Raw genomic sequence first — 25,535 nt, 5'->3', positions numbered from 1 at the left:
CCCCCCCCCGATGGGCCGGAGCTCTGCTGAACGGCACCAGGGGCTGGTTTGGAGGGGAGCAGGGCACCCTGGGCAGCAGGCCCCCACCGGCTGTTGCCACCTTGCGGCTCTGTTCAGGCAGGGACGGACACCCATGGGCTCCCTCGGCTGTGTCTCTGCAGGTCCCAGCTGGCCCCTCCGCTGGGCCCCTCCCCTTCCCCATGGAGCTGGGGGGGACACGGCCGGTGCCAAGGACCCAGGATCACTGGGGCAAAGGGAGCTGGGAGCGGTGCCGAGGGGCCTTCTGAGAGCCAGGGTGCTGGGGTGGGGGTGGGGGGGCTAGGAAACACCAGGTTCCTGTGGATGCGGGGGGGTAGCGGGCTGCCCAGCCTGGCACCAGCCCCTGGCATGACCATCACTTCACCCCCAAGGGACTGGGATTACTTCCAAAGTGACATGCCTCTTAGAATGATCTGGGGGCTAGTGATTGGGGTAGGAGTGCTGGGAGCCAGGACTCCTGGGTTCTAGCCCCAGCTCTGGGAGGGGAGTGGGGTGTAGTGGTTAGAGCAAGGGGAAGTGGGCCTGGGAACCAGGACTCCTGGGTTGTAGCCCCAGCTCTGGGAGGGGAGTGGGGTATAGTGGTTACAGCAGGGGGAGGGGGGCTGGGAGCCAGGACTCCTGGGTTCTGTCCCCAGCTCTGGGAGGGGAGTTGGGTTTAGTGGTTACAGCAGGGGGAGGGGGGCTGGGAGCCAGGACTCCTGGGTTCTATCCCCAGCTCTGGGAGGGGAGTTGGGGGTAGTGGTTAGAGCAGGGGGAGGGGTGGCTGGGAGCCAGGACTCCTGGGTTCATTTGTCAGTTCTGGCCCTGATTCACTGTGCGTCCTTAGGTGCCTCTCTTCCTCTCGCTCTGCCTCAGTTTCTCCAGCTGACGAACAAGGCCGTGCGGTGGCTCTGTGGGAGGGAGTGGCGCTGGGGCTAGGCAGGGCAGGGGCAGCCTGTCCCACACAGTGGGGGCTGGCCAGGGTCCGCAGTGGGGAGGCCAGAGGGCTGGCAGGCAGGAGCAGATGCACCCCGGGCCAGGGCAGGCCCAGGAGGGGATTGGAGAGATGGTCCCCTGATGGCAGGAGGGGCTCAAGCCATACAGCCTGGCTCCGGGTGGGAAGGGGCCCGTGGGCCTGGGGTGCTGGCACCCAGGCGTCCCCAGCTCTGGTGTGAAGCCTCCCGGAGAGGAGGGCTGCCGGGCACCCCCGCGGTGCTGGCCGGGCAGTGACGGGGATGGCGGGCGGGGGCAGCAGGGCGAGCGCCCGGCTTTGCTCAGGATGGCTCCCCCAGGTCCTGGCTGGGCGCTGCCAGCCCAAAGCCACCGGTACAAAGGAGCAGGTATCCCGCCTTGGTGATGCAGGGCCTAGGTACCTGTGAGGGAAATGCACCATCAGCAAGGGCCCCCCCCCCAGCGGGCAGAGGGGGCTCAGGGGCTCGGGGCTGCTCAGCGGCTTCCCCCCGGCTCATTATTCCCATTCCCCACCCCTCTGAGCCAACTGCTTCCCGCCATGGGGCCAGATCAGAGCCAGCGCCCCTAGAGGGGAAAAGCCCAATGTCCCATATTCCCTGCCACCCCAAGCCAGTCGGTCCGCACCATGGGGCTAGATGGGAGCTGGTGCCCCTAGACGGCCCTCGCCCGCTCCCTACAATGTGGCATGTTCGCTATAAACACCCGCCCCACGGAGGCCAAGCAGGGCTGTCGGCGGGTGCCTCCTGGGGCTTGCTGGGGGGAGCCCTGGGGAGCCCGGATGGAGGGGGGGTCACACTGGAGGGGGCTGGAGCTCATGTGGGAGCAGCAAGGGGTGACACATGGGGTTAGTCAGAGGAGGCGGGTCCGGGGGCAGGAAAGCACCTTAAGCCAAAAGTTAAGCAGGTGGGGATCCGGGGGGCAAGCGGGGGTCAGATTGCAGCTGCCCCCAGCACAAGTTGGCTTTAAACCAAACCCCAGCCTGAGCCCCAGAGGCGGAGCTGGGCAGGGCAGGCACAGAGCCAGGCACAAAGCAGGGCAGGGAGCACAGAATTGGGCACAGAGCCGGGCGGGTGAGGAGCCAGGCAGGGGAAGGGCAGGTGAAGAGCCGAGCTGGGGGCAGGGAGGGTGAGGAGCTGGGCGGGGGCAGGGCAGGCGAGGTGCCAGGCAGGGGCAGGGCGGGTGAGCAGTCGGGTGGGGGCAGGGCGGGTGAGGTGCTGGGCGGGGGGCAGGGCGGGTGAGCAGTCGGGTGGGGACAGGGCGGGAAAGGCGCCAGGCGGGGGCAGGGTGAGGCGCCAGGCGGGGGCAGGGCGAGGCGCCAGGCGGGCAAGCAGCTGGGCAGGGGCCAGGTGGGTGAGGTGCCAGGCGGGCGAGCAGCGGAGGCTGACGTACCCTAGAAAAGAGCAGCAAGTGGCGGTACAGAGGTACCACAAGCGGGTATTCACAGCGTCGCAGTGCCATGGTGCCGCCTTGCTGGATGGAGAAAGCAGAGATGCCCGATCAGCGGAGCCGGCCGTGGAGGGGGCGGGCACTGGGGCTGGACCCAGGCCAAACCTCCTCCCAGACCTGCCAGACCTGCCCGGCAGGGGGAAGGGAACTGGGCCCTGCTCTCCACCCCAGCCCTGGCAAAAGCAGGCAGAGCTCCCCAAGCTACCCACAGATGTGAACCACATACACCCCCCGGGCATGGGGCCCTGAGTGGCACCGTTGGGTTGTAGCCTGGTGCCCAGCCCCGGTGCTAAGCCCCAGCTCCCCCCTCCAGACAGTGCCCCCAGGCCAGGCTTACATCAGTGGGGTGCTCCGTGCGGCACGGCCAGGGGGCAGCCCAGCCGGGGGGCCGCCCCACAGCAGCTGCAAGGAAAAGAGAGAGGTGGGACCGTGCATGGCCCGAGGAGGCCAGTCATGCAGGGATCACCCCCCGCCAGGGCAGACGGCCACCACCACCCAGCCATGCAGGGGTCACCCCTCCTCCCCCAGGGCAGACGGGCCCCCACCATCCAGCTGTGCTCACTGCTCAGCCCCGGTGCCTGCCATGCAGAGCCATGGCCCCTGCCAAGCTTTGTGGGCACCAGAGCCCCTGCCCCAGCCATGCACAGACCCCTGTCCCGCAGGCAGGCTCAGCCCTAGGTGAACTGAGGCCCCCACCTGTGCGGGCACCAGGAGCGGCACCTCAGCTCCCCAGCTCAGGAACGGGTCAGTCGGGCCAGGCACGGGGGCTGGGTAAGGGCATCGGTCGGGAGCGTGGGTGTAACCAGCCCCACGCGGGAACTCGGCTTCCCTGGCCGTGCCAGGGCTCTGGGGCCAATTCCTGGCTCACACCGCGGCTGCAGGGGGCAAAGCCCAGGCTAGCGCCGTGACAGACGGACGTCACCAGCCCGGAATGGTCCCTGCCCCCCTTCCCACCCAATTAATTACAGTCCTGCCCATGCCTGGTCCCTTCCGTCAGCCTGAAACCCCCAGCCCCCCATTCCAGGGGGATCCCCCAGTCGGATCAGAGATGTGGCCACCTCTGCGGAGGGACATGGCAGCCGTTTAACAGCCACACAAGGGCGGGCACAGGGGGCCTGCCACAGGCCGATTTCCCCTGGTACGGGGCTGGGACAGGAGCAGGGGAACCGAGGGGAAAGTGGGGGGGCAGGGGAGGAGAAAGAGGAGGGTGCAGAGAGGGGAGTGACAGGGAATGGGGTGCAGAGCAAGGGGCATGACACGGGGGTGGACAGGGAGAGGCCCTGAGGAGAGGAGGGAGAAGGGTCCCAGGGGGACAGGCCCCAGGCAAGGCCCGGAGGGGGGCAGGACAGGGGGGGTAGGGGTGGGTCAGTGGGGGCAAGAGCGGTAGGGAGCCTGGGCAGGGCCTGGAGGGGGCAGGGGAGGTAGGGGGTGGGGCAGGGGTAATAGGAGCCAGGGCATGAGGGGGCCAGGGGGGTAAGGGGAGTAGGAGGCCCAGGGCAGGGCCCGGAGGGGGCAGGGGAGAGTAGGAGGGCGGGGACGGGGGCAGGCAGGGTAGGGGGCAGGGCTGGAGGGGGCAGAGGGATGGGCAGGGGGACACTTGCCTTCCTCCCCGGGCCGTTTCATCCCCTCGATTTGCGCCTCCAATCGCTTGATCTGAGCTTCCAGTTCCAGGTTGCGGCTCTCGGCCTCCTGCAGGCGGCTGGGGTTGAGGGGGGCGCATCAGGGGAGCCGAGCCCCAGAACCAGCAAATCTGCCCCCCCACCCCCCTTCACATGGGCACCACTGGCTGGCAGGGGGCGCTGCCACATACCTCAGGGGGGCAGCATTGGGGAAAAAAAACCAGCAGCTCCAGAGGCCTCTGACCCCCCTGCCCATGCCCCCAACTCTCCGCATCCCCCCCCCCCCCCGCCCATGCTCCCAGCTCCCCCCGGACTCCCTGCCCCTCACCTGGCGAAGGTCTGGTTGGCCACCTTGACCATGCTCAGCTCCTGGCGCAGCCCCTCCCGCGTGTGCAGCTCCGACTCGAAGGCCGCCTGCAGCTCCAGGAAGGCGGCGAGATCCAGCTTCTGCCCATCGGGCGCCTTGCAGACCTGGCCGGGAGAGGGCGGCCGTGAGGGGGGCGAGCCTGGCCGGGCACCATGGGATCAGGGCACCCAGCCGGGCAGGACTGGCCCAGGGGCTAGATGTGTTTAGTCGCTCCTGGGTTCAGCTCCATCAGGGGCCATAACGCCCCCCCCCCCCCGCTGGCCCCCACCCCCTGCCCAGGCCTGGGCTAGCAGGGGCCTGCAGGTCAGGAGTGAGGGGCACCGGCAAGGCTGAGGGAAGCCCAGGGCTGGGCTCATGCCCCCGGCTCTCCCCATGGGTCCCCCCCCACACTGCCCAGGCCCCCGGTTCCCCCCTCCCAGCGTCCTTGCCCCCCTCCCCCACCACACATACTGCTCATAACCTTTTTTTAAAAAAGCATCCTCATGATTTTAAAGCCAAGCTCGTGATTTCAGGGGGTTAGGGGGAGGGTGGCATCGCTGAGAAGTTAAGAATGATTATTTAGCATTTACATTACGGGAGGTTTGGGAGGAAACAATCAGGATCGGGACCCCTGTGCTGGGTGCTGGGTGCAGCACGACGCCAAGTGCCTTGCCTTGATCTTACAAACCCAGACACATGGAACGTCGGCTGGGTGGGGAGAAGTCTACGTAACTCATGCAGGAGTTGATACACGTGTGGCCTCAAATATTACCAACCACCCCCCCCCCAAAAAACCAACAAAAAAACAACCAACCATCTCCCCAACAGCCCCACAGTCTGGAAAGCATTCGACCCTCATACTGTTGAAAAGACTCCCAGCAGAAAGAAGGATCCCAGCTTCTTAAACAATCCTCTAGCACAGGGGTTCTCAAACTGGGGGGCGGGACCCCTCGGGGGGTCATGAGGTTATTACATGGGGGGATCATGATCTGTCAACCCCAACCCTGCTTTGCCTCCAGCTTTTATAATGGTGTTAAATATATAAAAAGGTGGGTTTAATTGATAAGGGGGTGGTCGCATGCGGAGACTTGCTGGGAGAATTGCTGGGTACAAAAGTTTGAGAACCACTGCTCTAGCAAGACAAAGAACCCCACGTCTCTAGACTCACAAAACACCCCCAAGAAACTGTAACAATCAATAAACCAAAGTGCTCCAGACGCCCCATTTTTCAACTACTTGAATAAAATCCACGTTAAAGAAGCATCATCTCGGTAAAACTCTTTCTATTTTTCTGACCAGAAGATCCTCCCCAGAAGGAGACGCACCATTCCCGGCGGCACTGCAATACCAGATCTATGCACGAGGCGGATGGAGCAACCCATCCCCCTGTTTCCAAAATCAATTCATGACACAGTCCTCACAGAAAGGACAGGTCAGCGATTAAACTGACAAGAACAGATTTAAAAAATTGATTAAAGTTAATGTTTAAAATTAAACAGAGACATGTTAAGAGGGAAGGTACCTTCCAACTGGGGGCAGGCTTGAGTTCTGAGGGATGACAGGCATCGGTTGCAAGGGTGAGGAGATACATAAATATCACATAGCCGGCACAGACCCAGATTGGGGGGCAAGAGTTTTTAAAGCATCAGTAGATAAGTGGGCTCGGGTACGTCACCCACGGGATGTAGAAGGAGTCTGGTGTAGTGAATGAGTACATGGGTGGGGTGCGACCCTTGGTTGGTCAGGAAGGAAGTGGGTTATCTCCGGGTCAGTGGTCTCAATTACTCAGTGTGGTATTGTCGGGGTCCTGTGAGGTGTTCTGTATGAATGTGTCTGGACCACCGGATGGTGTCGGACACTATGAGCTCTCTCCTGAGCCGGGCAGAGCATCTAAGCTTGATATTAGCTCGCAGAGCCGAGGAACTATACTGAGCATCTGCGACTCTCAACCTCACTGTGACCAGGTCCCAGCCACGTAACAAATACCACAACTAGATACCTGGAAGGGAGGCTCACTTCCCCGACAGGACTCCAGTGGAAGGATTCAAAGCAAGACCCCTGAACATACAATTCTGTTCGAAGACAGAGAAGTCTTGCAGACGCCTTCGTCTTGTTGGTTTCCCTGTACACTCCTAATCTGCATAACCCCACCCACAATCTCTCACGGTTCACTCTTCCAGCAGAGAAAGCCTGTGCCCGCTCTACTGCAGCCCCCTGCTCTTTTCTGTGCCTTCCCAGGAACCAGGACCGGGTTTCCACTGGTGCCAATGCACAGGGCCCAGGCTCCAAAGGGACCCCAGCCTGGCCTGCTCTCAGGGCAGGGGGAGGGGAGCACCCCCATGACCCCAGCCCACACCCCCAGCCCCCTGCCCTGACTCCTGCACCCTCCCAGACCCTGCACCACCAGCCTTGAGCCCCCTCCTGCACCCTAACTCCTGGCCAGACCCTGCACCCCCAGCCCTGAGCTGCCCCTCGCACCCTAACTCCTGGCCAGACCCTGCACCCCCAGCCCTGAGCTGCCCCTCGCACCCTAACTCCTGGCTAGACCCTGCCCCCCAACTCCCAGCCTGATCCTGCACCCTAACTCCCTCCCAAACCCTGCCCCCAGCCCTGAGCCCCCTCCCACACCCTAACTCCCTCCCCGCCCCTGCCCCCAGCCCTGAGCTGCCCCTCGCACCCTAACTCCTGGCTAGACCCTGCCCCCCAACCCCCAGCCTGATCCTGCACCCTAACTCCCTCCCAGCACCTGCCCCCAGCCCTGAGCCCCTCCTGCACCCTAACTCCCTCCCAGACCCTGCATCCCAAGCCCTGAGCCCCTCCTGCACCCTAACTCCCTCCCAGCCCCTGCATCCCAACCCCCAGCCTGATCCTGCACCCTAACCCTAAACCTCTAAATCCACCACTGCGGGGCACTAGCAGAGCTAGGTGGGGGCTGTGGGTTGGGACCCCCCGGGCGGAAAGTCGATTGGGCCCCCCAATGCAGCCACTTACCAGGTCTCCAGGGGGCAGGTTGGGGGGCTGGTCCTGCGGAGCGGGGCCCCGGTCACACTCCAGCTCCATGGCGATTTCCTGTCCTCTGTCCCCCGGCTCATTCTGTCTGAGAGGAGGGAGAATCTCATGGTCCCGCCTGGAGCCCCAGGGCCAGACCCAGTCCCGAACCCCACTGCACCCCCCCACAGCTGGCCCTAGGCCCCAACCACACTGCACCCCCCCCAGGGCTGGCCTCAGCCCCCAATCTCACTTTGCCCTCCACACAGCTGGCCCCAGGCCCCAACCACACTGCATCCCCCTCACAGCTGGCCCCCCAGCACCCCCCAGCCCTATTAGAGCCAGCCCCAGCCCCCAAACCAAATGCCCCCCACGACTGGCACCCCAATACCCCCAGCCCTGCCAGGGCCAGCCCCAGTCCCTCCTCCATGCCTGCCAACTGCCTCCAGTCCTGCCTAGTCACCCCCAACAAGTCCTCAGAAGGGCTCCCCTTGCCCCTTGCCCAAGGAAGGGGAACCCCCCATTTCTCCCCAGACCAGGCCCAGCCCCTGACCAGGCTACCCATGCACGGATCCTGCGAGCTGGGCCAGGGGGAGGCCCCATTCCCCCCTGCACACCCCAGAGGGGACAGGCCCCGTGTCCCCCTGTCCTGTACCCCGAGCACCCCCTTACTTGAGGTCGGTGCTGGCGTAGGAGAAGCCCACGAAGGGCAGGTGCACGCCCAGCGGGGAGCTCTCCAGCACGTCCGACAGCGTCTCCTGGGGGCGACACCGAGGGGGGCCCTGAACTGGGGGGGACACAGCTCTGCACCCACCCCGGCAGGGCCTGCCCCATGTGCCCCACACAGCTCCAAACTCTGCTGGTCAACACAGCCCTGACACCGCCCTCCTCCCCACCGCCCCCGCCCGCGATGGGCCGGTTGCGTTAGCCATGCAAGCAAAAGGCAGCCACGTGTGCAGGTGATTCCAGGCTCCATGTAGACATGTGAGAGGTGGGCGTGGGTTGGTTTGAGGGGCGGGCAGGGGATTGGGGGGATGGCAGGAGGTAGGTGGGAGGGGCGAGTGGGAGGTGGGAGGGGTGGTAGATGGGGGTATTATGTGGGGGCTGGGGGGCAGGAGTGGATGGAGGCAGTAGTTGGGAGCTGGGGGACAGGGGTGGATGGGGGCAGTAGGTGGGGGTTGGCGGGCAGAGGGTGGATGGGGGCCAGTAGATGGGGGCTGGGGGACAGGGGTGAATGGGGGGGCAGTAGGTGGGGGCTAGGGAGTAGGGGGGCTGGTGGGTGGTAGATAGGGGCTGGGGACAGGAGTGGATGGAGGCAGTAGGTGGGAGATGGGGGACGGGGTGGATGAGGGCGGTAGGTGGGGGCTGGGGGCAGGAGTGGATAGGGGCCAGTAGGTGGGGGCAGGGGAACAGGGGTGGATGGGGGGCAGTAGGTGGGGGCTGGAGGACAGGGGGTGGATGGGGGTGGTAGGTGGGGGCTGGGGGACAGGGATGGATGGGGGCTGTAGGTGGGGGCTGGGGGAAAGGGGGTGGATGGGGGTGGTAGGTGGGGGCTGGGGGCAGGAGTGGATGGGGTGGAAGATCGGGGTTGGGGGACAGGAGTGGATAGGGGCCAGTAGGTGGGGGCTGGGGAACAGGGGTGGATGGGAGGCAGTAGGTGGGGGCTGGAGGACAGGGGGTGGATGGGGGTGGTAGGTGGGGGCTGGGGGACAGGGATGGATGGGGGCTGTAGGTGGGGGCTGGGGGAAAGGGGGTGGATGGGGGTGGTAGGTGGGGGCTGGGGGCAGGAGTGGATGGGGTGGAAGATCGGGGTTGGGGGACAGGAGTGGATAGGGGCCAGTAGGTGGGGGCTGGGGAACAGGGGTGGATGGGAGGCAGTAGGTGGGGGCTGGAGGACAGGGGGTGGATGGGGGTGGTAGGTGGGGGCTGGGGGCAGGAGTGGATGGGGGGTGGTAGGTGGGGGTTGGGGGACAGGGATGGATGGGGGCTGGAGGTGGGGGCTGGAGGAGAGGGGGTGGATGGGGGGTGGTAAGTGGGGGCTGGGGGCAGGAGTGGATGGGGTGGAAGATCGGGGTTGGGGGACAGGGGTGGATGGGGGGCAGTAGGTGGGGGCTGGGGGCTGGCAGGTGGTAGGTGGGGGCTGAGGGCAGGAGCGGACAGGGGCAGTAGGTGGGGACAGGGGGTGGATGGGGAGCGGTAGGTGAGGGCTGGGGGCAGGAGTGGATGGGGTGGAAGATCAGGGTTGGGGGACAGGAGTGGATAGGGGCCAGTAGGTGGGCGCTGGGGAACAGGGGTGGATGGGAGGCAGTAGGTGGGGGCTGGAGGACAGGGGGTGGATGGGGGTGGTAGGTGGGGACTGGGGGCAGGAGTGGATGGGGAGATGGTAGGTGGGGGCTGGGGGACAGGGATGGATGGGGGCTGTAGGTGGGGGCTGGAGGAGAGGGGGTGGATGGGGGGTGGTAAGTGGGGGCTGGGGGCAGGAGTGGATGGGGTGGAAGATCGGGGTTGGGGGACAGGGGTGGATGGGGGGCAGTAGGTGGGGGCTGGGGGCTGGCAGGTGGGGGCTGAGGGCAGGAGCGGACGGGGGCAGTAGGTGGGGACAGGGGGTGGGTGGGGAGCGGTAGGTGAGGGCTGGGGGCTTGCGGAGTAGATGGGGGTGGTAGGTGGGGGCAGGGGGGCTGACAGGCGGACAGGGAAGCTTTATGTTGGCAGTTGGGAAAGAGACTGGGGGGGCGCTGGGAGTTCATGTTATTCCCCCACCCGGGGCAGGAGGCAAGGGCAGATCTCAGCCTGCAGCAAGGCAGGGAACCCCCGCTCCTAGGGGGCACCCAGGGTCTCTGCAGCTGCCCCCAGTTCCTGGCCTCAGTTAGTGCAGCCTCAGGGCTGCTCTAACTCATGCTGTGCCCTCTCTGTGCCCCCCCCATGGGCCCTTGGGGGCAGCGAATAGCCACAGCACAGGGCACTCTGGCCACACCCCAGGGGCTGGGAGCAGGACCCGTACGCCAGCTCCATGCCAGCCAGTGGGGGGATACTCGGGGGGCCCTTCCCCTCACTTTAGGGCCATTCTGCGGTGCCAGGGGGTCTGAGCTGGCCAGAGACGTGGCGATGCCAGACCATGGGCACTTCACCGGGCGGCCCAGCCAGGGGGCACGCGGAGCCGGCCCCCGAGTGACCCTGGGGGCAGCCCAAGGTGAGAGGGGGAGCAGCGGGTGGAGGGGGCAGCCATGCGGGGCGCTGACAGGGGGGATCTGAGAAAGGAAAGGTCACCTACCCCGCCCCCGCTCACCATGTCCGTCAGGCAGTCATCCACCACGTCGAAATTGGAGGTGTCGGTTGCGTTGGCAAACTCGGGGGCGAAAGGCGGGGTGAACGCCCGCAGCCCCTCCCAGTCCACGCCGGCGAAGAAGGGGTGCTCCCGGAAATCCCGCACCCCGTTCCGGCCCAGCCGCGTCTCCCGGGGGCAGAGCAGCCCTTCGATCAGGGCCCGGGCATCATCCGGCACCTCCGGCGCCGAGAGTGGGAAGCAGAAGTGCTCCTGAAAGGCGGGAGGCAGGGGGTCAGGGGAGCTGGGGGGGGAGACGCGGGGGCAGGGCCGGTGGGTGGACAGGGGGGAGAAATGGGGGTGCAAGGCACTGGGGCAGTGATGAGGGGCAGAGCACTGGAGGTGGAGAATGGGGGTGGGGTGTTGGGACAGAGATGGGCCAGGGCTGGGGTGGAGATGGGGACAGGGCTGGGACAGAGATGGGGGCAGGGCTGGGGCGGAGATGGGGGGTAGGGTACTGTGAGTGGAGATGGGGAACAGGACACTGGGGCAGTGATGGGGGGCAGCACTTGGGTGGAGATGGGGGCAGGGCTGGACAGAGATGGGGGCCAGGGGACTGGGAGTGGAGATGGGGGGCAGGACATTGGGGCAGTGATGAGGGGCAGAGCACTGTGGGTGGAGATGGGAGGCAGGGAGCTGGGGCAGAGATGGGGGCAGGGCTGGGGTGGAGATGGGGACAGGGCTGGGACAGAGATGGGGGCAGGGCTGGGGCGGAGATGGGGGGTAGGGTACTGTGAGTGGAGATGGGGAACAGGACACTGGGGCAGTCATGGGGAGCAGGGCTTGGGTGGAGATGGGGGCAGGGCTGGACAGAGATGGGGGCCAGGGGACTGGGAGTGGAGATGGGGGGCAGGACATTGGGGCAGTGATGAGGGGCAGAACACTGGGGGTGGAGATGGGAGGCAGGGAGCTGGGGCAGAGATGGGGGCAGGGCTGGGGTGGAGATGGGGGGCAGAGCACTGGGGCAGAGATGGGGGGCAGGGTTCTGTGGGGAGGCAAGGGGATGCCTGGCAGTGGGTAGGGACTAGAGGAGACTGTTCACTCCTCCTAAGGTCCCAGGTGCCGGTGCCACCTTCCTGCCCCACTGCCCCCCCCCAACCTTGAAGTGGATGATCTTCCCGTAGGTCTCAACAATGGAGTCGGCGAAGAACGGCGTGTGCCCAAAGAACATCTCGTAGGCAAAGACGCCCAGGGACCACCAGTCGCACTCGGTGCCGTACGAGTGGCTCCCGTCTTCCACGGCCTGCAGGATCTCGGGGGACAGGTAATCGGGGGTCCCCACTGCCACCGACGAGCAGATCTGCCAGGGAGGGGGGAGGAGAGGATTCAGCATGTGGGGGGCACCATTTCAGACCCCCCCCTTGTCTTTGGTGCCACAAGGACCATGGCGTGGCAGGGTCCCTTTGCCCTCCCCACACCGTCTGCTCCCTGCATAGAGATGCAGAGCTGCTTCTGCTGACTCAACCGAACTCCCAGACCAGCCGTGTCCTAGCTGCTCAGTCCAGGAGTGTGGCAGGGTGAGGCAGAGCGAACTAGAAGCAGGGAGCGTGGACAGGGAGCCCCCCCACCCCAGCCATGGCAGAGAGGGGTTTGCCAGTCGGCAGATCTCCGTCGGGAAGCTGCGTCGTTTGCCTCGGCGCTGTTGCCTGAGGCGGCCAGCGTGGGGGAGGAAGGGGACACTGCACTCACCGTGCCATCCTCCCGGAGCTTGAGGCAGGAGCCGAAGTCCCCCAGGCGGATGTGCCCACAGCGGTCGAGCAGGATGTTGTCGGGTTTGATGTCTCTGGAGGGGGGGTTCAGGGGGGTGGACAGAAAGAAACTGTTGGGGAGGGGAGTTAGGGAGTCGCCCCCTCACTCCCAGGTGACGTTCGCATCCCCCAGCCCTGGGGGGGAGCCTGGCAGCTTTGAGACAGGAAGTGGAAGACCATCCCCCCCCCCGCTGCCCCAAGGAGCCATCGGGGACCCAGGCTGCCACGTAGCCGGGAGGCCGGGAGAACATTCCAGCTCCTGCCAACAGCGTCCCGGGTGCGGGAATTCCGCCAATGGCACGTTCAGCAGCACGGCGCCCCCTAGTGCCAGGCTGGGGCACCACCGACCGAAGGCAGAGCGCCCCCTCCTATGCCTTCACCCCACTCCCTGCAGCACAGCGCCCCCTAGTGCCAGGCAGGGGCACCACCGACCGAGGGCAAAACGCCCCCTCCTATGCCTTCACCCCACTCCCTGCAGCACAGCGCCCCCTAGTGCCAGGCTGGGGCACCACCGACCGAGGGCAAAACGCCCCCTCCTGTGCCTTCACCCCACTCACGGCAGCACAGCGCCCCCTAGTGCCAGGCTGATGAGAGCGCCACCTCACTCCGCCCTCCTCCCCGCGGGTTCTGCCTGGAGGTTTCCTATCCCAGGCCAGGCCCATGTACCAAGGTCCCCGCAGGAAGCCAGGGGCCCGGACACTCCCCTTCAATCAGCGCTAACGCAGGGTCCTCCCCAAAGCCAGGCCCTGGGTCTCCCTCCCCGGCCATCTCCAGGCTCCAGCTGGCCTTGGATCCGCCTGTCTGTCTGTCCGTCCGCCCCGTCTGTCTGCCCATCCATTGCTCCATCCCCTCACTCTTCCCCCTCCTCTGGGCCTTCCCCGGCCCTCGTGCCTGGCCCTGAACCTTCCCAGGCTTCGGCGGCTCATGTGATTTGGAGCCGTGCCCGGCCGAGACGATTCTGAATCTAGGACAGCGTTTATGGCTGTTCTGGCTCAGGCAGGCGTGTCCAGGGGCAGACACAGCATCACGGGCTAGGGGGGTGGGCAGGGGATGGGTGGTTGTGAAAGCCAAGAAATCCGACCTCGTTTGGTAGCCTGGTACACTGCCTGGCTGGTCGGGGCCCTGGGCAGCGCACGGGGGAACGAGAGGGCGTCTAGGAGCTCTGAGCTCCCACGTGCTCCAGCCTTGGGGCTGCAGGTTGGGGAACAAAGGGCTGAACTGATGCTCTGTTCTGACAATTAGCAGCCCCCCAGGGTAAGGGGCAGGGGGTGTCTTGCTGGAGAAAGAGGCTGGGGGAGGCAGGGGGTGTCTGGCTGGAGAAAGAGGCCGGGGGAGGCAGGGGGTGTCTGGCTGGAGAAGGGAGATAGGGGGAGGCAGGAGTTGTCTGGCTGGAGAAGGGGGCCAGGGAAGGCAGGAGTTGTCTGGCTGGAGAAGGGGGTCAGGGGAGGCAGGAGTTGTCTGGCTGGAGAAGGAGGCCAGGGGAGGCAGGAGTTGTCTGGCTGGTGAAGGAGGCCGGGGGAGGCAGGAGTTGTCTGGCTGGAGAAGGAGGCCGGGGGAGGCAGGAGTTGTCTGGCTGGAGAAGGAGGCCGGGGGAGGCAGGGGGTGTCTGGCTGGAGAAGGGGGCCAGGGGAGGGTTTCTGGCTGGAGAAGGGGGTCAGGGGGAGGCAGGAGTTGTCTCGCTGGTGAAGGAGGCCGGTGGACGCAGGGGGTGTCTGGCTGGAGAAGGGGGCCGGGGGAGGCAGGAGTTGCCTGGCTGGAGAAGGAGGCCGGGGGAGGCAGGGGGTTTCTGGCTGGAGAAGGAGGCCGGGGGAGGCAGGGGGTTTCTGGCTGGAGAAGGGGGCCAGGGGAGGCAGGGGGTTTCTGGCTGGAGAAGGGGGTCAGGGGGAGGCAGGGGTTGTCTGGCTGGAGAAGGGGGTCGGGGGAGGCAGGGGGTTTCTGGCTGGAGAAGGGGGTCGGGGGAGGCAGGGGGTGTCTGGCTGGAGAAGGGGGCCGGGGGAAGCAGGGGGTGTCTGGCTGGAGAAGGGGGCTGGCAGGGGGGTGTCTGGGTGAAGTAGGGAGCTGGGGGGCAACAGGGATGTCTTGTTGGGGCCAGGGGACCGGAGGGAAGCAGGGGGTGTCTGGCTGGAGAAGGGGGGTGGCAGGGGGTGTCTGGCTGGAGAAAGGGGCTGGGGGAGACGGGCGTGTCTGGCTGGGGCCGGGGGGTTGGAAGGAAGCAGGGGTGTCTAGCTGGAGAAGGGAGCTGGGGGGCAACAGGGGGTGTCTTGCTGGGGCCAGGGGGCTGGAGGGAAGCAGGGGGGGCTGGCTGGAGAAGCAGGGTGGCAGGGGTTGTCTGGCTGGAGAAGGGGGCTGGGGCTCTGTCTGCCTGATGCTCTAGGCGCCTGGCCCCTGGCCAGACCCCTGGATCTCACCGAGGGTCAGTCCCAGCTGAGATCAAGAGGCTGCACTCTGCTGCCCTCCCCCCCAGCACTGGCTGCCCCTCTGCTCGCAGTGCCCCGCCCTGCCCCGGGGGGCGCCCTACCTGTGCACATAGCCCAGGCGGTGGATGGAGTCGATGGCCATCACCATCTCGGCCAGGTAGAAACGGGCCATGTCAAGGGGGATGCGGTCCCCGAATTTGCTCAGCAGCGTCAGGAGGTCGCCCCCCACGTAGTACTCCATCACCAGGTACTGCGGGAGCAGAGACATGGCGTGACAGCGCCCCCGACAGGCCACCTTCCAGGGCAACCCCCCACGTGGGCCAGAGCAGCAAGGGAGAGACTGTGCTGGCAGCATGGGGGGGCTCCTGCCCTTGGGATGACCAGCACCCGCTGTGTTAGCTACACTAGACCGCCCTCCCCTCCTAGAGTTGCGGAGAGAACCCAGGAGTCCTGGCTCCCAGCACCCCTGTTCTAACCATTAGACTCCACAGCCCTCCCTGAGCTGGGGAGAGAACCCAGGAGTCCTGGCTCCCACCCCCCCCCGCCCCGGCCCAGCTGTAATCTCACAGCTGGTGGCGGGAGGTCCGGAAGATGTCTCCTTCATAACATCCCCCGGTCTCCATTCTGTCCCCTATAGACATGTCAGGCTATAGGGTCTATAGGGCCCAGAGTGGCTGTCCGCTAGTGTGTGTCCCTGTATTGAAATCTCAGGCTGTAGGGTCCATAGAGATCACAGACCAGGTCCCTATACGGTCTGGAGTGGCTGTTCCCCAGCGTGGCCCCTATGCAGACCCCAGGCTCTCAGATCTATAGGGCTTGGAGTGGCCCATCCCTAGGCAGATGGTCTGTGAAGGGGGCAGGGCGGGAAGTGCTGGCGATGTGCCCCCTGCCACCCCTGTGCCCCCTGCCCCCCACCCGCATTGCCCGGCTCCGAGTGCTCACCAGGTAGTTCTCGTCCTGGAAGGCGAAGTGCAGCTGGGTGATCCAGCGCTTGTCTCCGTTCACCAGCACGTCCCGCTCCTCACGGAAACAGGACACCTGCCCCCACGGGAGAGATGCTGAGCCTGGCTGGGGTGGGGCCACCAGGGGACAGGGGGTGAGAGAGGTCAGCCAGGCTGGGGGAGGGTCTGGGCCCCACAACAGGGCCCCCAGTTCCTTGGGACCCCACAGCGTGGCAAGGGGCAGTGGGGTGGGGATAACAGAGCTGGGGAGATGGGCACTGAGTCCTGCCACGGGCAGGAGGTGGGTGGGTTGAAGAGATGGGGCAATGCCATGGGAAGAGGTGGGCAGCGAGAGGCTCGGGCCAGCATCACAGGGGGTGTATGTGTTGCTAGTTGAGGCGATGCCTTGGAGGACAGGGGTGGCTAGAAGGGGCCATGCCATGGCAGGAGGGAGGTGGGAGAGGGGGCAGTGCCAAGGGGGTGGGCAGATTGGGCACTTCTACAGCGGGTGGGGATACAGGGCTCTGACAGGGCAGGATCCCAGCAGCGATTGTACCAGGGCCAAACACTGCTCCTACTGGAGATTGCCCTGGTCGTGGCGCTGGGATACAGGGGCAATGCCAGAGGGGGCAGAGCAGAGCAGATGGGGCAGTTCAGAGGCTCTTACCCTGCAGGCCCAGACAAAGGGCAGGCCCCGGGGTGGGGGAGGGCAGAGGATCCTGGACACAGGGAGGGTGAGAGTTATTGCTGTGGGGGGCAGACAGATGAAGACACTGTCCAGAAGGAATTAGCAATAGGACATGCCATGGGTGGGGAATGACAGCTGGGTCATGCTGTGGGGCAGGGATGGGGCTGCCATGGGTGGGAGATGACAACTGGGCCGTGCTGTGGTGGGGGGCAGAGATGGGGCACACCATGGGTGGTGTGTGGCAGCTGAGCTGTGGCAGGGGTGGGCACAGACGGCATACCAGGGGTGAGGATGGCAGCTGGGCCGTGCCATGGTGGGGGCAGGAATGGGGCATGCCATGGGTGGGTGTGTGTGTCTGAGCCATGCCTTGTGGGGCAGGTAGGGGCAGTGGTAACATTCCAACCCAGTGGGAACCAGGGAGAGGCATTGGAAAGGGGGCATCCGGACCTTCAGGGAAGCCCAAGTCCTGTTTGGGATCAGCCCCTGGCACCCAGCGCCCCCCAGCACCTCGCACCTCCGACTCACCTCGCCCCGCTTCAGCATGTCCCACTTGTTCATGATCTTCATGGCGTACACCTGCGACGTCCTCTTCATCTTCACCACCGCCACCTGTCGGGGGGGGGACATGGCCCGTGGCTGGCACAGAGACACCCCAGCGGGAGGGGGCAGGCTGGCTGTCTCAGAGCAGCTCCCAGCAGGAACAGAGCCCACCCTACTCCAGCGCCAGCATCCACAGCCTCAGATGGGCCGGTCACAGAGCCGGAATAATGCCCCTCTAGGAATCCAGGGTAGGGTGAGGGTGCAGTGGGGGGTGGGGAGCAGGGGTTGGGGGCTGCAGTGCCACCTCCCTGGGGGCAGGGAGTGAGCAGGTCAGAACCTGCCAGCTCTGGGGGGAAGGTTGTGAAGTGGGTCACTGGTGGGAGATGGGACTCCCCCTTACCAATCGGCCAGAGAGGCACTGACCACCCCACGCTGCCCAAGATGTAGGGCAGAGACCTGACACCGCTGGGTTCTGCAGTACTGGGTCCCTCTCCAACCCAGCACACCCGGGGATTGAACCCGCATCCTTAGCGGGAAGGACCCGCCCTGATGTCGTGGCCAGACCTTCCTCCCTGGATTGGGCAGGCCAATGGGCCAGCTAGCCCAGTATCCTGACCCTGAAAGTGGCCACTGGCACATGCCGGGGAATGACCAGAACAGGGCAATTACCGAATGATCCATCCCGTCATCCAGTCCCAGCACCCGGCAGTCAGCAACTTAGGGACACCTGGAGCATGGGGCGGCATCCCTGCCCATTTTGGCTAATTGATGGGCCTATCCTCCAGGAACGTCTCGCATTCCTCTGAACCCACTAGTACTTTTGACTTTCACAATATCCCCCAGCAGTGAGTTCCACAGGTTGACTGTACGTTGAGTGAATTACTCTTTCCTTTTGCGTATTACTGACAGTTAGAGCTGGACAAACTTTTCCACCCCGAATCATTTTTTCTATGAAATAATGCAGATTGGACAACCCCAGGACACACTGTGCATTTGTGTCACCAAAGAGTTTCAGGGGGCAGGGCGGGGTGGAGTGGGGGCGGGATGAGACACAAAACCAAAAATTCCAGGAAAAAAAGGGAATCAAAAGGTTTCCTTCCATCATTTCCAAGACCAAGCGTTTCCCTCGGAAGCGACTTTACGTGCCCCCTTCTCCTTTTCTTTCATTTCGGTTTTTAAACTTCAAAAAAGCTCTGAAAAAACCAAAACATTTTCTTCGGCCCAGAATGATATTTTTTTTTTAACTTTGCAAGTCACCAAAAATTGCATTTTTGGATTGATACAAAACCATTTTTTCTGGCTCCTTGGGGTGGCCAACGAATGGCCAATGGCAGCTCTCCTGCGGCTGCCTGGGGCAGCCCTCTGCACCCCAGCGGGGGCTGGCAGCGGGGGGCCTGGGGCAGGTGCTGTGTTGATGCAGCTGGACACATGGCTGCTGCGACCCCTCCCCCCATGCACAAGGTCAGCGCTGGGATCCCGGGGGGACCCGGCTGCCTGGCATGCCGGCTGCCCTGCGGCCGCCCCAGCTGCTGGCCTGGCTTCCCGGCACGTGGCCCCTTCTCACCTCGCTGAATGCGCCGCGCCCGATCACCTTCAGGATCTCAAAGTCGTCTCGCTGCAGCTGCAGCTCCTTGAGCCGGGCGGTCACTGGTTCGGCTGGAGGGGGACAGGAGGGACACGGGTCAATAAAGCTATCAGGGGGGTGTCACGGAGTGTGGGGGAGTCGGGCCCTGCGCCCCCCACTTCCTGTGATTCACCGGGACTCTCAGCCAGCCGGTAAAACATGGTTTATTAGCCGACAGGAACACAGTCCCCAGCAGGACCCCCCAGCCAGGTCCCTCGGGGGGCAAAGATCTCAGACCCCAGACTTGGGGTTCCTGCCTCTGCCCAGCCAGCCCAAAACTGAAACCAAACCCCCTCCAGCAGGCTCACCCCCCTTCTCTCCCCCCCTCCCTTTGTCTAGTTTCCCAGGCAAAGGTGTCACCTCGCCCCCCCCTCACCCCCCCGGCTCAGGTACCCTCACCCAAGGTCACCCCCTGCTCTCACATCCCCCATGCAGACAGTGCCAGTAAAACCAAATGACACTCCCAGGTCAACCCGCCCCCCCACTACTGCGGCTCGGGGGTCACACCGCCAGGAAGCCATTGGCACCCCTGCACCCCCCCTCACCTGCCTCCCACAGCCCTTAGTTCTCCACACCCCCATCCCCCCACAGCCAGCCCCATGCACTCCCCTCACCCACCCCCCACAGTCATCGTTTCTCCACACTCCCATCTCCCCCACTGCCAGCCCCATGCACTCCCCTCACCCACCCCCCACAGCCATCGTTTCTCCACACTCCCATCTCCCCCACTGCCAGCCCTGTGCACCCCCTCACCCGCCCCCCACAGACATCGTTTCTCCACACCCAATCCCCCCCACTGCCAGCCCTGTGCACCCCCTCACCCGCCCCCCACAGACATCGTTTCTCCACACCCAATCCCCCCCACTGCCAGCCCTGTGCACCCCCTCACCCGCCCCCCACAGGCATCAGTTCTCCACACCCAATCCCCCCCACTGCCAGCCCTGTGCACCCCCTCACCTGCCCCCCACAGACATCATTTCTCCACACCCAATCCCCCCCACTGCCAGCCCTGTGCACCCCCTCACCTGCCCCCCACAGACATCATTTCTCCACACCCAATCCCCCCCACTGCCAGCCCTGTGCACCCCCTCACCCGCCCCCCACAGGCATCAGTTCTCCACACCCAATCCCCCCCACTGCCAGCCCTGTGCACCCCCTCACCTGCCCCCCACAGACATCATTTCTCCACACCCAATCCCCCCCACTGCCAGCCCTGTGCACCCCCTCACCCGCCCCCCACAGACATCGTTTCTCCACACCCAATCCCCCCCACTGCCAGCCCTGTGCACCCCTTCACCTGCCCCCCACAGTCATTGTTTCTCCACACCGCCACCCCCACCACAGCCAGCCCCGTGCACTCCCGTCACCCGCCCCCCACAGCCCTCGGTTCTCCACACCCTCATCCCCCCCACAGCCAACCCCGTGCACCCCCCTCACCTGCCCCCCACGGCCTTTGGGCCTGCACCTCCCCATCCCCCCCACAGCCAAGCCTGTGCATCCCCCTCACCCGCCCCCCACAGCCATCAGTCCTGCACACCCCCACCCACAGCCCTGTTCCCCCCCACCCACCCCCAACAACCCATGGTCCTGCACCTCCCCATCCCCCCACCCCCAGCCCTGTGCTTCCCCCTCACCCACCCCCCACAGCCATCGGTTCTGCACCTCCCCATTCCCCACACAGCCCTCATCCCCCCCACAGCCAGCCCAGTGGGGGAGGGTAGAATGGGGCCCTGGCAGTCCCAGGGATCCCCCACCCATGCACACCCCTTCTGGGGCTGGTCCCCCCTGAGGTTCCCCTCTCAGGCCCCTCAGTCTCCGGCGGCCGATTGCTTGGTACTGAATGCAGGCCGGGCTTGGGTGCTGTGGGGTAAAGGCTTTCGCATGCTCCTCTCTCAGCGCCAGCCCCAGCCTTCTCAATACCCGCCTGCATTGAGTGCTTTCCTTTCTCCAGGGTCTCCTGCCCTGCCAGAGCCCCACGCGCTCCGGACAAATTCAAACACCATGCAGCCACCTCTGGGGCGGGGCGCAGCAGCTGTGTTAAACGCTCACACTGCGACGCTGTGCAGCAGTTTAGCACAAGGTGTGAGGGAGAAGCCGGCACAATCCTGAGAATGTGTCAAGTCACAGCAACAAAAAAAATAATGGGTTTCTTAGCCCGACTAGCTAGCGCCACGTGAAATCCTGGGGGAGGCAAAGCAAAGGTAGTTTTTACCTGGAAAGCAGCCCTGTCCCTTCCATCCAGTACGGCCTCTGCTGGCTGCCTCCAGGGAAAAGCCACAGCACGGGTCTATCCCAGCACGAGCTGGACACGCCACTAGGGCTCTGCGTGCGCACTTGGGGGTGAAATCCGGGCTGCCGGGGCAGGGGTAGCACCATGGGCCACGGTGCCATCTAGGCGCGGTGCAGACAGCCCCCAGGCCCAGGGCAGCGGGACTCCAAAGTGCATCGGCTGCTGGTCCCAGGCCCTAGCCGGCGATTCCTATCCACACACCGTTCCCCGGCCGTTCTGCTGCAGGAGGGGTTCCCAGTCATTTTTCACCAGCGTCAGTGACACCACCAGGGGCCTGGGGCCCAGGCAGCCAGAGACAACAGGCGGTTTTACCCCACGTTCACTAACACCCGAGTGCCGACAAGGCAGTTTGGTTCACACACATTAGCCAGCCGCGGGAAACACGGCGGGGTCTGTCTACATGGCAGTGGCAGCCCTGGGCTAGCGGAACTGGAGTCAGCAGATGCCGGGTTTGCTACCCTAGGGCTTGAGCGTCGACACCCGTTGGTAACCCCTGGTTAGGAAGTGTTGAACCCGCGGCCCAACCTGGGGCTGCAGCATCTACACTGCAGTAGACGGGCCCGAGCCCCACCACCGATATCCCAGACTTCCTAGCGTCCTCCCAAAATGGGGTCGCTCTAGCTCTCTGTGGTGCAGGGTAGGAAAACTTGACTGCCCAAGAGACAGTCTGCCTGTGGGATTGTAGGATATTTTTAGTGGACTCCCAGCGCACAAGTCCAGTGCAACAGGATTTGAACCCTGGATCCTGGCTTGACTCAGGCTTAGACACTCTGCCCTGGAGGGTCCTGGGAGGCTGGATCTGGGTCCTGGGTTAGCACCGTTTGTGTATAGATGGAAGGTGGTTTAGTTTGGACCCTGAGTTTGAATCCTGGACTCACGGGGCAGTGTGTGCCTATCCTGGGAGGGGAGCCTGGAGCAGCTAACGCGTGGGAAAATTACAAGCTGCCCTTGTCCATGCAAAGATTTTTACCGCGTGTTCAAAAAAGCCCCTTTGTCCCTAGTGTGGACGCAGGGCTGGACATGGCGCTGAACTGGGAGCAGTAATAGCACTGGATCTACCCAGAGCTCCATGCACTCCAGTGTCCTGCCTCCAGCCACACCAGACCTACCTGAGGCTCCTTCTCAAATGATATCCCACCTCTGGCCACACCGGATCTGCCTGGGGCTCCATGGACTCCAATATCCTGCCTCCGGCCACAACAGATCTGCCCAAGGCTCCATTCACTCCAGTATCCTGCCTCCAGCCACACCAGATTTACCTGAGGCTCCTTCTCGGACAATATCCCACCTCCGGCCACACCGGATCTACCCAGGGCTCCATGGACTCCAGTATCCCATCTCCGGCCACACTGGGTCTGCCCGAGGCTGCATTCACTCCAGTGTACTGCCTCCGGCCACACCGGATTTGCCCGAGGCTGCATTCACTCCAGTGTACTGCCTCCGGCCACACCGGATCTGCCCGGGGTTCCATGGACTCCAATATCCTGCCTCCAGCCACACCGGATCTGCCCGGGGCTCCATTCACTCCAGTATCCCACCTCCGGCCACACTGGATCTGCCCGAGGCTCCATTCACTCCAGTATCCCGCCTCCGGCCGCACTGGATCTGCCCGAGGCTGCATTCACTCCAGTGTCCTGCCTCCAGCCACACCAGATCTACCTGAGGCTCCTTCTCGGATGATATCCCATCTCTGGCTGCACCGGATCTACCCAGGGCTCCATGGACTCCAGTATCCTGCCTCCAGCCACACCAGATCTACCCAGGGCTCCATGAACTCCAGTATCCTGCCTCCAGCCACACCGGATCTACCCAGGGCTCCATGGACTCCAGTATCTTGCCTCCAGCCACACCGGATCTGCCCATGGCTTCATTCACTCCAGTATCCCACCTCCGGCCACACTGGATCTGCCCGAGGCTCCATTCACTCCAGTATCCCGCCTCCGGCCACACCAGATCTGCCTGGGGCTCCATGGACTCCAGTATCCTGCCTCCAGCCACACCGGATCTACCCAGGGCTCCATGGACTCCAGTATCCTGCCTCCAGCCACACCGGATCTGCCCAGGGCTCCATTCACTCCAGTATCCCACCTCCCGCCACACCGGATCTGCCTGAGGCTCCATTCACTCCAGTATCCCATCTCCGGCCACACTGGATCTGCCTGAGGCTCCATGGACTCCAGTATCCCACCTCTGGCCACACCGGATCTGCCCAGGGCTCCATGGACTCCAGTATCCTGCCTCCAGCCACACCGGATCTGCCTGGGGCTCCATTCACTCCAGTATCCAGCCTCCGGCCACACCGGATCTTCCCAGGGCTCCATCTCGGCCCATATCCCACTTCCAGCCACGTCAGATCTACCTGGGACTCCATCGATTCCGGTATCCTGCCTCCAAACACACACGAATCAACCCGGAGTTCTGTCTTGGCCAACATCCTGTCTCCGGCCACACAGGGCTCCATCCCATCTCCAGCAGCGACCAAGCGAAGGTCTCACACATGCATTCCCCTGCTGGCTGCGCGGTGCTATGCCATGGGGGCAGTGGCCTTCCTGACCCTGCCAGTGAGCAGCTCCCAGCTGAAGCATGAGGATGGGGAGCCCCGGTGCTTTTATCCCAGCCGAGCCACTGGAGTCAGTCTACCCGCACCTGCTGCTGGCCTCAACCCTGCTGCCCCAGAGCCGGGCTGCAAGGGGGTCCCGGGAGATCCCGACCGAGGCTTACACCAGCCACCCCGGCTCTCCAGGCCTCTGCTTCCCATGTCCACGCAGGGGCCCGTCCCTGCCAGCCCAGGACGTAGGACCTCTGTGTTGTCCCGTCGTGTCTCACCTGTGGCCCCGCAGGGTGCGATTGGGGCAGGAGACATCCAGGAGGATGCCAACTGCAGTGGGACCTTGCAGCATTGATCCAACAGCCCAGCGTGTGGCTTGGCTCATCGTCTTCTGGATGGAAAACTGAGCCCTTGACATTTCCAACAGGATAACGATAGTCCTGGCCAAAGCCTATCGTCTCCTTGAACTTCTGCTGTTTGTTAGCTCTGCCTCCTCCACTTCTGTGCTGCATCACTGACAGGCAGCTTTTTTAACAGCTGCTGCATCCCACCCCAGAGGTGGCTGCCTGTTGGTGGCGGGGCGAAGGGAATCGAGGTGAGAAAAGATTATTAGGAAGCACCAGCTTTTGGCCCCTATTCTCAAAAGAGCCTGTAAGCAGAGGGGTCGGATCTGTCTGCTCATTGAAGAGGGGACGGTGCGTTACACTCTGTCAGTACAAGGGGAGGGCACCAGGCCTGGAGAGAAAGCCAAGCAGCCACCAGGCACACAAAGTCCCTTGCCCACCATCAGGGGGAGCTGGGACCAGACCTCCCACCCCCTGGCTCATAGTCATGGGCTTTAGCTCCTGGGGTCTCTCACTGTAAGGCAGGTTTTCTCATGCTTTGATCATTCGGGTGGCTCTTCTCTGACCCTTCGGCAATTTATCAACATCCTTGAATTGTGGGCGCCGGAGCTGGACCCAGGAGTGCCACAGCGGTCGCACCAGGGCCCAGTCCAGAGGGAAAATCACCTCTTTGCTCCTCCACAAGACGCCCCTGCGGGTGTATTAGCCTGTTTGGCCCCAGGGCCGCACTGGGCACCCGTGTTCTGCCGATCGTTCCCCCCATCCTGGGAGCACGGCCCCCGTTCTTTGTTCCCAGACGTTTAGCCGCGGTAAAACGCTCTGTGTCCGGGACCGGTCCCCTTCCTCCAGAGCTGCTGGGAGCTCCCCCGTCTCCGCCAGTCTCTCGGGGTGCCTGTCGCTGCAGCATCGAAACATGGGTGAGGTGCTAACAACCCTGTGCAGCCAGTAGCCCCTGGGGTGGCTGCTTTACTAAGAGGATAACGGCCAACTACTGCTGCTGGCTGCTGCGGTTGCTCCTTTAGCCCGAGGGTGGGCAGGCTCGCATCCTGCGGATCCTGCTGGAGGGGGAAGAGGACGGGAGTGTTGCCCCAGCTCCCGCATGGGACCACAAACTCCCGCATGGAGAATGGCCACCAGGCAAGCGATGCAGGCCAGTGTCTTACAGGAGTTAGCAGGGTCTCCCCCCTACCCCACCTCTCTGCAAGCAATCGGGGGGCAGGAACCAGCCCGGGTCCTGTTCCCTTGGCCAGGACTATGCCAAATAACTACCCATTGCTCGAGGCCGAGCCCCCCACACCCAGACCTTAGCTGTGGCCCGCAGCCTGGGGCATGTTGGCTCCTTTAACCCTAGATGGGGAAAGATGTGGGCAGGGCAAGCACTGAAAGGCAAGGACAGGAGCTGTGTCCCAGCCCCCCATTGGAGCCCCCCCCACCCCCCTCCGGAGCCAGCAGGGGGAGAGATTTATCAGGGGCCAATAGGCGATGGATGAGGCTTAATGATGGGAGGGGTGGAGGGGCAAATAGAGAGGGGGAGGGAAGAGACCACGGCAAAGGGGCAGGGTCCCGTGCATGGACAGGGCATATCACTCATGTCTCCGCCCACAATCCTGTGCTGGGCAGGGAGGGGCCGTGACCCCTTACTCCCATCATGTGTGCAAGCAAAGGGGCCAGCCTGGGCTGAGTG

At 64.1% G+C, this 25,535-nt stretch overlaps 1 protein-coding gene and 1 pseudogene across 8 annotated transcripts in view; both read right to left on the bottom strand.

Moving 5' to 3' along the window:
* Nucleotides 1-753: 753 nt before the first annotated feature.
* DMPK (DM1 protein kinase) overlaps nt 754-25,535 on the bottom strand; it is a 36,404-nt gene continuing 11,622 nt past the window's right edge. Inside the window, exons 2-15 of one of the 8 annotated variants that reach the window (XM_030544571.1) lie at nt 18,610-18,701; nt 17,031-17,114; nt 15,819-15,914; nt 14,978-15,126; nt 12,401-12,494; nt 11,811-12,011; nt 10,661-10,924; nt 8,062-8,147; nt 7,393-7,498; nt 4,384-4,526; nt 4,038-4,135; nt 2,774-2,838; nt 2,380-2,456; nt 754-1,391 (exon numbers count right to left, since the gene is read on the bottom strand). In XM_030544571.1, coding sequence (XP_030400431.1) covers nt 782-1,391; nt 2,380-2,456; nt 2,774-2,838; nt 4,038-4,135; nt 4,384-4,526; nt 7,393-7,498; nt 8,062-8,147; nt 10,661-10,924; nt 11,811-12,011; nt 12,401-12,494; nt 14,978-15,126; nt 15,819-15,914; nt 17,031-17,114; nt 18,610-18,701 — 2,165 coding nt within the window. In that variant the 3' untranslated portion in view covers nt 754-781. Of the gene's footprint in view, nt 1,392-2,379; nt 2,461-2,770; nt 2,839-4,037; nt 4,136-4,383; nt 4,527-7,392; nt 7,499-8,061; nt 8,148-10,660; nt 10,925-11,810; nt 12,012-12,400; nt 12,495-14,977; nt 15,127-15,818; nt 15,915-17,030; nt 17,115-18,609; nt 18,702-25,535 lie in introns of those variants that run through there. The other 7 variants (XM_030544572.1, XM_030544573.1, XM_030544578.1 and 4 more) reach the window with 7 other exon arrangements.
* On the bottom strand, nt 5,716-5,896 carry LOC115641487 (annotated as a pseudogene).

The sequence above is a fragment of the Gopherus evgoodei genome, unplaced genomic scaffold (assembly GCF_007399415.2).
Source record: "Gopherus evgoodei ecotype Sinaloan lineage unplaced genomic scaffold, rGopEvg1_v1.p scaffold_34_arrow_ctg1, whole genome shotgun sequence".
Lineage (NCBI taxonomy): Eukaryota > Metazoa > Chordata > Testudines > Testudinidae > Gopherus > Gopherus evgoodei.
This window is presented reverse-complemented; position numbering and strand designations above follow the sequence as displayed.